Genomic DNA, 12,507 nt, shown 5'->3' on the forward strand with positions numbered 1-12,507 from the left:
GAGTGGGAGGCTCCGGTGCACAACTTAGCAAGACGACAAATACATTAGTGTCTAGTTTGAGAAGCAGATTCACAGGTGTTATGGACAAAGTGTTATGGACAGACAAATCTAAGTTTGAGGTGAGGTCTTCCACACAGATTGACGCTGACCTTCAGACACAAGCTAGTAAATGGGGTTGTAGGGTAGGAGACCCACTGTGGAGAGATACATAAAGCCCAACTATAATTCCCCAAAACACCTGAATATGTCACAATCCCTTTGGGACAACACCATATAGAAAGATGACTGTATTACAGCATTTTGGTATAGCACACCCTCTTTTAAAGAAAACAAAATAAAGACTCAGATTAAGATGTTCAGTGATATTTTGGTGTTGCTTCGCGGCCTCTGGCAGTGAGTGCCTTGAATGTGTGTACGGCGTCATGGAATCAGGAGTCCAAGTCATTTGGACCACAATGTCAGACAGTGTCAAAAAGTGGCCAGCAATGAGTCCATCTCTGAATACCATTGAAAACCTGTGTGGAGATTTGAAAACAGCAGTTAGAAAAGAGACTTCAAATCTGGGAGAACTGAAGCAGTTTGACAAGACTGTGCCAAACGGGTACAGGAAGCTCTTCCACTGGCACATGCTCGATTGCAGTCATTTTAAAGGAGTAAATAATTTTGTCAATGCCATTTCTGTTTCTGATTTAAAAGGATATTTGTTTCTGAATAAAAAAAAAGGTTCTGTAATAATGACACTGAAATAAAGAACTGTAGTGACTACATATTTGGTGAATTTAAACAGTTACAATTGTGAGTTTTTTTAAAGGAAGTGAAGGTGTGCCTTTTTGGCCATGACTGTAGGTATTAGGTGGCCCAGAATATTTAGAGGTTAATCTTAAACACTATTCTGGAGTATGAAAAGATCATACTCCAGAATATAACTAAACTGGTTAAATTGTGAAAAAACATTACACATGGTATTGATGCCAACAATTTATTTTTGTTTACAAAAGATTTGATGCACAGACCAATGACAGAGGTTTTTTAATTAAGAAATAGTTTAAGATATTGAGGAGTACCCCTTTTCTCCATTTAGTCAATTTGAAAAACTAGCTTCTCCCACAGTCTTCCTGTCATTCCACTAACTCTAGTAAGCAATGACATAAAAAATCTACCTTCAACTTTGCATGTGCACAACAATGGTGTCCCTATATTTATCTGTGGTAAAGTACGAGACAAGACTTACTTTCCAATATCTCAAAATATCCTTCCATGATTCAGTTCTAAGCCCACAAATAGACTACATTTAGAGTAGACACACAACTCAATATGGTTTTGGAAGACAGACTCACTTAACATTGCAAGGACTATGTTTCTGAGACTGACAACCTATTCTTGTGTCTAGACAGGTCTAGCAGTTTACCCTATAAGAACATTCTACAGAATAACAAGGGATTGAACATCCACAAATGGTGGTAATGAGGATGTTCTGCCAGTCAGAATGCAACACATTTACAATGAGAGTTTATTGCACCAAAAGAAAAAGGCACAAGCATTAAAGCATTTGTGGGTTTTTTACATGCCTCAGAAGCATTTCCCTGAGCATAAGAATCAATCGGCATATTCAGACAACATCCCATGGTGGTCAGCTTTTAAAAGATTTTCTTTGAAGACACCAAATGGCATTCATCATGACCACTTAATCCTACAATGCAAGATGTACATAACTTAGTCCTCCTATTAAGCCAGCTGACACCACAAAACTGCAAAGCATATTGAAGTGTCCATTTGGGACCAATTTCTAAATAAAGCAAAAGATGATCTCAGCGTGCACACGTCAGTCTTTTCCAATGACAAGTAACAAGACCATTAAGGAAAGCCTGCTTCGTTAGTGGCTGGTTGTCATATCGCCTTTTAATGTTGAAGGTCATATAAATTCAGATATGCCCAACCGCCTGCGTTAATTATAATGACACAATTTACAGTTACAGAGAACAGTTGACTGACTGGACCAATAAAGTGACATTATGGCAGTTTCGGGGTTTCCAACATGGCGGTTCAAAAGTTCCACATTTCTGGCGTAATGGTGGTGGTACACAATAAGCAGAATGTTATTACATACAGACCAATTGGTGGGTGATTGCTGGGACTTAGGTGGGCTGCTGTACTTGGGCCCTACTCTCAGTAGATTTAGCTAAGCAGTCACAGTGCTCATCAGGCCTGGACTACCAGGGAAGTGAGGGGGGAATGTTACACGCAATAAATATTATTGGTAAGACACAGTCAACTTACTTTATTACAGAGACATTAGGATATAGTTTCAGGTTGCTCTAATAAAATAATTCCCTTCATAACCGGAGACATTGGAGAGATTTAAATAGGTATCAAACCTTCCATGGACGCGAGTTACTGTAATAAATACATATCTGGTTTGCCAGACTTCACAAAGTGAAAATAACAAACATGACCTAACAAATATGAATGTTAATCAAAATGTTAGTATTGCTTCCCATTTTGTTTCATGGCTACGGATCCAACGTTTTCAGGACCTTTAGTTTTTAGTTCATCTTTAAAACAAAAGAGAGTTTCCCAGACTTAAGGTTCATCCAGCTCAAAGGTGGCCTACAGTGTTTACATTTTTTATTAGGTGATTCGAAATGATAGAAGATGGTGTTAAACCGTAGCATAGCACATGTATTTTTGACATGACACGCACACAAGCTTTGGGATGATGTTTTTTGAAACAGGCGGACAACAGATCCAGAGAAAGTTGGAATCCGTAGTCACTCAGTTGCTTCTTTTAATACGTTGTTTCTAAGTTGTGTTGGGCACTTAAAAGCTGATGGATTATGAGAGGATATGTTGTTGGACGTTACTCCCCTTTGTCCTAATCATCTGAACAAGGCTGTTCGTGGAGGTGCTGAGAACAGGAGCTGCATGCGTTTCTAGCACTGGAACGAGATGGGGGAGGTATACTGTGTATCCCTCCAGCCTTTCACCGAACGCCTCACCTCCATCCTGGACTGAATTCTATGTCCCTGGCCCTAGTCATCCACTGTGATGTTGCGGAACAGGTAAGCCATGGACTCCCCGTTGTGGATGCGTCGGATGGCCTCGGCCAGGATCATACTGACGTCCACGGTCTTGATCTTGGGACACTGAAGCTTCTGCACCTCATGAGGGACTGTGTTGGTCACCACCACCTGACAAAACAAACAAGGGTCAAATGCTGAACACAAACACACTGACAATCATCTTAAAAGTAGCCCTTACATGAAAAACATCTCACCAAGTAGCCTGATGAGCAATATACGTGTTCGTACAAAACAAATACATAGATTTCGGTTTCTTCATGTGGTAAAGTAATGGAAACAACGCTGAGGAACTAAGTGGTTCCCCATAACAGAGGCAGTGTAATTTCAGAACCCAGGGCTGCTGCAATCTCACCTCGTCAATGGCAGACTCCTCAATAAGGCGCGGCGCATCAGCAGACAGCAGGCCATGTGTGGCCATGATGTAGATCTTATAGGCCCCTCTTTCCTTCAGGATCTCTGCTGCAGCCACAAAGTCTTCCACGTCATCTATGATGTCATCCTGGGGAAAAATTACACATTGTGATTGTCCATTTTTAGAACAATAGTTATTTGGTCTGTAGTAAACACAGTAATATGTAACCGTAAATAAATGTTAAAAAACATAAAAACACGCAAACCAAAGTTCTTACAACAATGATGGCGATCCTTCCTCCCACATCGCCTACAACAGTGATCGGGGGCTTCTCCTTGGCCATCATTACTAGAAAAGACAAACAGAATGGTCACCGCTACAGTCATTAAACGCAGTATATGTAGGCAATGAAAGAAAAATAATTTGGATAAATTTCAAGAGTAGATTGGGTAAAATGGTTTTAAAAATATGAGCTTCCCACAAACACAAAAATAAATCTTAACTGCATTCACTGAGATTTTTTTCTTCTTTAGTCAATAGTTGATATTTCAATATCATTAAAATGCAAGGGATGCAAATAGGAAAATCTGGTAAATTATTTGAGGAGTTCTATCAATTGCCCCACACTTATAAATTAACTGGAATGCCAAACTTGTCACAACGCATTCCATGCATGCAGAATCAAAATGACAGGCTTTTTGCCCAGAATACCCAATCAGAGGCTGCTATTGAATTTAATCCACAAAACAATGTCTACTCAGACAATTGTCAACAGTTTGCATAGCAATATGCACAACCTAATCTTGTTGTTACTCCATAACAACTGATAGAGGCAGACAAGCACTGATGAGGTCATCACAAGCTTGTTAATGTTCCAGATCTTTCTTATTGAACATCACTGTTGTCATTCAATGGTAGACGCACACAATAAGCAGATGGATAATCGGGTAATTGGGGGAGTGAAAGCTAGAGAAGAGCAGGGAACATCAGTACATGCTTGTACCACATGCCTTCCTCACAGAGGACAGCACCACACTCAAGCAATAAGCACTGGAACATTTCAGTTTTTACAAAATGCATAAACACCAGTCACGGATTCCAAACCTTCCATAACTTTAAACATTTTCTGATTAACATTTTTCCAGTTAGACTATTTAAATAAATGATCTAACAAAAATACAATTACACATATTCACTGGTTGTTGATGCACTTCTTGGATCTGAGTGAGGCAAGATCTCATCTTACAAATAAGCCATCATTGCAAAGAAAACACTAACGGGGTATTCATTATAATATACCCACTACTGTCAATGTGATGGTTTGAGGGCATAATTATATTGATTTGGTGTGTGACGCAGTAGCCCCCTGGTTTGAATGAGCAGCAATGGGTAAACACAGCATAACGTTGACCTTTGTGACCTAACTGTGTTGTAATGGTCTGTGCCTAGCACAACACATAAGAACAATATCTTCCTATCCTGCCAACCTTACATTGATCTTTGATTTTGATTCCGAGATTGAAAGAGATCATGATTTATTAGGCCATACATCAAAGACATGCGTAACGGTCATCAAATCATGCATTCATTAAGGCCAGTTGTTAACTCGACTCCTGGAGAGGTTTCAATTGGGAAGCATGACATGGTGATTGGCAAGATGACTCCAGGTGAATATAAAAATGTAAATGAAATAAATACAAAAATGTATCAGGGAGAAATGGTTCCATAAGACAGAAGATGGAAGACATTCTCACAAAGCGACTAATGGAGGGCTTTGGACCATCTTGCAGAACAATCTGAAGTCTCTGCCTCTGACAGCAGCTCTTGGCTGGAGGGACGAATGATTCATTGATCGATTCCTGGAGGATTTCATCTAGACTGCTGTGAGGGTACCAACCTGTGTCAGTACATCCACTAATGTGTGGTGCTAGAGAACTTAATTTTCATTTAACCATTCAGCCAGCATTTTTTATGCTTTCTTCCATCTCGATTGAGGATCCTGTACTTAAGACTGTGGGCAAGATGCTTTGAAAACCCTTGATCACTACATGCACGCGTTGAGGAACCATTTGGAGAGGAACCATTTGGTGGTCAAAAGCGAGTTAAATTTATGGTCATACTTGGGAGCTCTATGCCAGGGAACGGAGCTTGTTGTTTGCCTGCTATTATCAACAAATAAACACCACATTAACGCACATCCACAGAGACCCAACATAACATGGAACAAAGACATGAAGCCAGGACTTGCAAAATCCTCCTACCTACATTCAACTAAATATTTCCAGTTAACCCTTTTTTACTGTTAAACTATTCAAATATTACTTAAGGCATAACCAGGCTTTCAATAAGAGGATTTTTCAAGTCAAGGATAATAAAATAAGTAAATAACACAAATGTTATTACAAACAGTAAAGCTGAAGAGGGACACAGCTAGAGTTGAGCCAAATAAATACTCTGGAGTTATTTGTCAATGACACTGTCCAGACCAGAAGTCTAAACACACGTCTACCTCAGGAACCTCATTGCTGCGATCCCTGCATTTCAGTTGCACATGCTACTTTCAATTCACCTTCATTGTACATTTAGAATTGCATTTGCCTTCATTGCACATCTATACATCCCACTTGTAACATACATTATACTTAAACTACATTTTCTGCCCTCATCTATTTGCTAACTGCCTTTTGTTGTATTGTAATTGTACTGTTCAATGAGAATAAAGTTGAATCTAATCTAATCTAAACATGTTTTGTCAGAGCCAGCTGTTTAAAATGTCTTACCACAAACATACTGACATATCAGAAGTTACATTCCTGGTAGTGTTATTCTCTCAAAATGAAAAACATGTCCATTTAAAACATGCAGGTCTATATAAGAATGCAAAATTAGTGAAAGCTGTGTATCACTTGCATTAGAAAGTGTAGTATACAACTCAGTACATTATAAATAATATAAAAAAATTCAGGTGTTAAATGGTTATCATTCAAATTGTAAAGCTGCTAGTACATAGTGCAATTACGCAAACACTTATAGTAGTCAGCGTATACATTTCTTATCCAGAACAACTTATAGTAGTCAGCGTATACATTTCTTATCCAGAACAACTTATAGTAGTGAGTGTATACATTTCTTCTTGTGGGAGGAGAAGAGGCTGCTACCAAGTGAGCTCCGTGGGACACCCATCGTCTCCACTATGAAGCTGTTAGCGCTTGGAATAAGTCCATGATGAGGATTTCAACATGGTGTCTTGACATGAATGTTTCACACCAGTAACAGCCTGCAAGCTACAAATTACAACAAAAGGTTGTAAATGAGCCGATCAGAGCGGCCACAGCTGTACCGAGCCAGTACGGTATAAAGGGCTTACATGGCAGCTCTAGCCCAGGGTGTCCTGAGGTGTTACGGACACAGGGGGGAGAGTGTCGTCCGTCAGCCATGTCAGACTCTGAACACTGAGCCTCCCCGTGCATCACTGCCAGGCCCAGACGCAGCCGCTCTGCATAGGACTGGGCCCTGAAAGAACGAAAGCAAGAAAATACGCTACAGAAATGTAACCACACCTTTACATGACTGACATTAGATTATCACCCTCCAGGGCTCAGCATCTAAATGTTTACCGTTTGGCAGCCGATGGGGACTTGGCCACAATAATGGCGTTTCTGTAATCTGGGACCTGAGGGGACATAAGAGCAGACCACATTTACATCGACTAGGCGTCTGTGTCCTCTTTACTACCGAGCAACGTGACAACCATGCCCAACATATGACAGCGACAGCCTGATGGTCTGATGGTCACCTCCTCCTGGATGTACTGGAGCAGGAACGGGGAAGCACGCAGGTTATCCACAGGAAAACTGAAGAAGCCCTGGATCTCCTTCTGATGCAAGTCCATAGTGATGATGTGAGTTAAACCTGGAAGGAGACGAGGAGAAATCATCCCCTACAGTCACAAGTTAAAGGTCAAGGGCTACACAAGCCGTTACTGTTTACACTTGCGTACAGACTACCTACCGGCTTTGGCCAGCATGGACGCCAGCAGCTTACACACTATGGAACCCCTTTTTCTCATCTTGCACTGTTTGCTGTAGGGGAAGTAGGGAATCACCCCAATTATGTTTTTGGCACAGGAGGTCTTGAGGGCGTAGGCCATGACCAGCAGCTCCATAATGGCCGTGTTCACATCTCTGGTTAAAACAAGTGAAGGGTGTTTTGATGGTTTGGTCAGCACAAATGCAAGCTGAGCAACTCTCCACCAGAGGGCAGCAGTATTACACTCAGTGCTGCATGTCAAGTCAGATGACAGAGAAAAACGTGACTATTAGTAACAGTGTTATTCATATTATGGCATTGACACATAGGCAAAGCTGTTGTTTAGGGCCGCTCAACAATATACAGTGGCTTTGGAAGTATTCAGTGCTTGGCTACATCTGGAGAAAGTTTGATTTTGGTCTCATCAGACTAAATAATATCATCATCTTGACAAAGCCCTTCTTGCCTAGTTGGCCAAATAGCCAAATCAAGGGAGTCTTGGTGGTTCCAACTCCATAACATTTCACAATGGAGTCCCCTGTGAAATGTAAATTACTTAGCAATTGTTTGATAACCCTCCCCAGACCTATGCTTAGACAGTTCAATCTCAGAGGTCTACCGAGATTTCCTTGGACATCATGTCTTGGCTCTGACAAGTATGGTGAAGTTTGGGAATTTATATAACCAGGTGTCTGCCTTTCTAAATCATGTCCAATCCATTGAATTTGTCACCGGTAGACTCCAATCAAGTTGAAAAGGCATCAAGGATTATAGAAATGGCATAGTATTACTGAGCCCAATTTGGAGCATCATGGCAATGGGTCTGAAGACTTATTCCTGTACATTAGTTGTTTTTATTTTCAATGGATTGGCACACATTTCTAAAAACATATTTCTGCTTTCTCATTATAAGTACTAATGAATTATAAATTCAGTCAATAACAAAAGGCGGAGAAAGTGAATGGGTCTGAATGCTTTTTACCACTGTATACATCAGTGTCACAGAGAAGTGTGAGAAGATTATACTATTCTGTCTACTTACCTAGGTATGGTCTGGATTATGAAGATTGTTTGGCCACGAACCGATTCTTTCACATCTACTCTGGTCTCTATCCAGGACAACAGAAAGTAGATTCACAAAATATAAATATCACATTTACAGCTCCTAAAGTGTTAGGCATATCCTTGTTCACAGGCCTCTCCTAGCTCACATTAACTGAGGAAACAACCCTTAAGGCATAATAAACATGCAACTGTGATGATTAAAAAAACACTCATTTCTCAGAAGACAGATGCCTGTTTTCCTAAGAGAAAGACAGTGGGATAAACAAATAGGTTGCCCCGTGTTTTGCATGGCAGGGAGAGTGACTGAGTTTCAACCTTTCAACTTACCTCTATTAGACTCTTGATAGACCACAGACTTGCCCAATTCAACTCCCAATCGTCTGTGGAAAAACACACCAGACAAATCTGTACAACAGGTGGTACTTGGCGGGGTCTTCAGGGCTCTGGACTGCAACATTTTCTCTTGGCTTTACAATTGAAATTCTTAACAGGATGCATCAGTGAAACATAAAACATAAGCTGAAGTCACAGCAAGCGCAGCGTTTATTGGTGTTATAGTGGACACTTAAATATTATAGTGCAAATCAAGATGCCTCAACCTATTCATTCATGAATCTCTCCACAAAAAAATCTGAGATTGTATGCACATAATGGTGTCCAGTGTCCTTACAGAAGTCCAGCATGCCAAAGCATAAGTTATTTATGAAATCTAAAGAAATAACTGAATTCATCTTATAAGAATAAATATTTTTTTAGGGTGCTAAATCAAGAGCTGTTTCCACCAACTGAAACACTTATGGAGCCCTGACTGTCTCATTCAGATTAAGATAAGATATTTCCCTGACTCCTCTACCATGTGATTCCCAACCAACTTTGACTAATCGGTCACAGGGGAATTCTTAGCCAGTGGGAAAACACCCTCCCCACCTCTAACCATGGAAAGAGTTTAGCTAAATTCAACGAAAGCTAATTGATAACAGACAGTTACCAGATTTAGACAGCCATATTGGACTTCAATCCACAACTAGGGCTGCGTGACGTGTGGATTTACACAACAACCCAACCAACCATCCAAAAATCAACAGATATAATTGTCTTATTAATTCAATCAAAGGAAGGTTTGTGCTGTGTGCACTGAGGGATAAATTGGTGGGAATAAAGCAAGTAATTAATTAACTCCTGAAAAACAAATGAAACAGTCTACGCATAGGTAGAATCGTGGCAATTCCTTAAACCAGTCAATTTTACCAGCTCTACCTTCAACTATGAGGAAACTTGGTAACTGAATCACATTTTTAGTACAGTGCCCTCGGAAATCATATCATTTTTCAGTTTTCTGACTTTCCCAGCCCAAACTTTATATGAAATAATATATTAAATTTGATAAAGTATAAATTATCAACTTGTTTTAAATTCCAACAAATATTTTAGTTTTTGTTCTCTCTCTTTTTTTTTTAAATAGTCCCCCTTATTTTAGGACACCAAATATAAGGGAAAATTTTTGCCTTGCCCGGTGTGTTCAACAAAATAATGTGCGCAAGCATAATAGTGCTCTCAAAGTCAAGTCATGATTCTACGCTCTGCATTTGCCTTTGGAGTCTGCTATTGGTGTTTGTCAATGAGAGCTGATAAAATAATCAGGTAAAAAAGTCTGAACAACTGATCAGATTAGGTTTAAGTGCCTTGCTCAAAGACAGATCAATAGGTCACCAATAGATCACCATCTTGGTGTCAGAGGCCCAATGCTTTCACTGATATACTGTGTGGCAGGTAGCCTCTTTCCCTCACTCAGAAATAGATTTGGCACAGTATGTATGTAAACAGACACTGTATTTAAAAAAAAAAAAAAAAAAAAAGGTCTGAATGAATGCCAATCTAGGTCACTTTTATTCTGTGAAGATTTGGGGATATGGTTTACCAGATTCTTGTGCCCTCAACCAGACCTGCTGTCGGAACCTCTGAATACCCAGCTCTAATAAGCCAATGGACAAAAACTTGAGGATGACTTGTTGCACCCATAGACCATACTGGCGATATACATAAAACCTGAATATTTTGAAGAACAATCTGGCATGTGGCCATATACTCATAACAGGTGGGACACAAATGGACAAATAATGCCGCATTACAAAGCTGGTGTGCAGAAATGCATCTTGGAATGCAAAACACGTCTGCCTTTGTCACAAATGGATCTTTGCAGCAAACAACCAGACCGGGTTCCAATTCTAACAGTAATAATAAAAAAAATCAAAACACTCGCTACAGAGCAAACCTCAAAAGGGGGAGAATTAAGGCAGGAATAGAAGATTGCAAAGTCTGACAAATCCTAGTTTGGTTTACTTGACACCTCAATTAAATAGAGCAGGGGTATTCAACTCGTACCCATGAGGTCCGGAGCCTGCTGGTTTTTAATTGCGCCAACCTGGTTTTCCAGGGTTAAGTCCATTATTAGAGGAATGAAATGAACAAAATGGAGTGGAACTGGGTTCGAGAACGTGCTCAGTGTGACCCGGTACTGGCCACTGAGGGTATGCTTAGTTTTAAGTTGGTTACTTCTCTCGCACCATTAGATGCGAGGCACCAGGGTGTTAGGTGTGATTGAATGACAGACACAGAAACACCCACATCACCTCACAGCACAAAACCAGCTCTTGTTTGATTTCAGTTATGGCCACTTGTAATTATATGACCAAGATTTACTGCAAGGCCAAATAAGGAAGTTGAACCAACCTCTAGGACCCCTGCTGACTGATGCGAATGAAGACAAAGCACAACAGGTATTCCCACTCTGTAAAAGTTCAATCGTCATCCTCTACCCTACATGACTCAGCGAGCAATAAGTGACTGAGGAGATTAAAATGTGTAGGTAGGCTAGTGGTTTTTTTTGGGATCCACACCAGTAAATACAATTTTCTTGATAAGGGCGTAAGAAGGACCACCTTATTTAATACATAACATAAGTATTCTCCAGGAGGTAGGTGAGAAAATTCATTTTTAAAATCTCCAGGATGACAATGGCTGTGGTTTTATAAGTTTTACATTGTGTAGAAATGCAATAAATGAGCTTCAATGCAATGCAATAAAATCTCGTTGTATGGTAACTAGGCTAGGTACACTTAGTATATCTGAAGTCGCTGGTTTTCAAGACTAACAGTACTGTACCTGCCACCGTGACTCCTCACATTAAACAATTTCCCAGTATTTCAATGTCATTGTCTAGCAGAAAAACAGCCCATGAACCCAATATTAAAACAATATCCCTGCCCTCTTTATAGTCAAATAACTGTCTTCATCTGTGGCCAGGCTGCAAACACATTTTAGCAGGTATGTTAGCTACTTTTAGCTAACTAGCTAAATATTTTAGCTATCATAATAACATCTAGCTTTGTCTAAGAACAAAAACATATATACATACTCGGTTATCTTCTTGGCTAGTTCTGTACATGCTGCAGTGGAATTGGCAGAGAAAACCCGATAACCACTTTTAGGGACATTCATTCTTCTGGCAGATGGTTGTCTAGCTAGTACCTGTGTAAACTGCTAACGCCGTTAGCTAGCTACTGCAGCTAGCTATCCTCTTCGTTACTACCACTCACTGGCAGTTTACTAAAAACTTGCAAGCAACGGTCAAACGTGCCAAATGAACGTAACTATTGTTCGACCTTAAATTCTGTATTAATATGATTTCCCCCCCCCCCAAGGGAGTTAACTAGAAACTACTACACTTGCTGGGTCCTTGTTTTACTGACAGTGGTTTGCCTGACGTATAAAAAGAAGCAAGACACATTTAGTGTATTCCTAGTGACTTCTATTCTTGCCTTCAAAATAAAAGTACGTTGTTATTGGGGATCGAGCATCAAGAGGGCCCCATGTTCAGTCTTTTGGACATTCTTTGTAAAAAAAAAGCTAGAATCGCCGTTCAAATGTTATGACAAACATGATCATATGATGTAGTGTACTTCTAGTCAGCGTTGAGATTTC

The 12,507-nt window shown here is 40.1% G+C and overlaps 1 protein-coding gene across 2 annotated transcripts; it reads right to left on the minus strand.

Annotated features, from left to right (window-relative positions):
- Positions 1-965: 965 nt before the first annotated feature.
- On the minus strand, positions 966-12,303 carry prpsap1 (phosphoribosyl pyrophosphate synthetase-associated protein 1). 2 transcript variants are annotated; one of them, XM_010874482.3, is made up of 11 exons: positions 11,942-12,303; positions 8,854-8,906; positions 8,504-8,570; positions 7,444-7,616; positions 7,229-7,344; positions 7,050-7,105; positions 6,800-6,945; positions 5,553-5,594; positions 3,710-3,780; positions 3,433-3,579; positions 966-3,188 (listed from the first exon to the last, which is right to left on the minus strand). In XM_010874482.3, the coding sequence occupies exons 1-11, from the start codon at positions 12,022-12,024 to the stop codon at positions 3,030-3,032; spliced, it is 1,113 nt and encodes a 370-aa protein (XP_010872784.1). In that variant the 5' UTR covers positions 12,025-12,303; the 3' UTR covers positions 966-3,029. The 2 variants fall into 2 exon arrangements, with proteins under 2 accessions (XP_010872784.1, XP_010872785.1); XM_010874483.3 differs by lacking the exon at positions 5,553-5,594 and having other exon boundaries at positions 11,942-12,301.
- Positions 12,304-12,507: the final 204 nt, after the last annotated feature.

Source organism: Esox lucius, chromosome 11 (genome assembly GCF_011004845.1).
Source record: "Esox lucius isolate fEsoLuc1 chromosome 11, fEsoLuc1.pri, whole genome shotgun sequence".
NCBI classification, from domain to species: domain Eukaryota; kingdom Metazoa; phylum Chordata; class Actinopteri; order Esociformes; family Esocidae; genus Esox; species Esox lucius.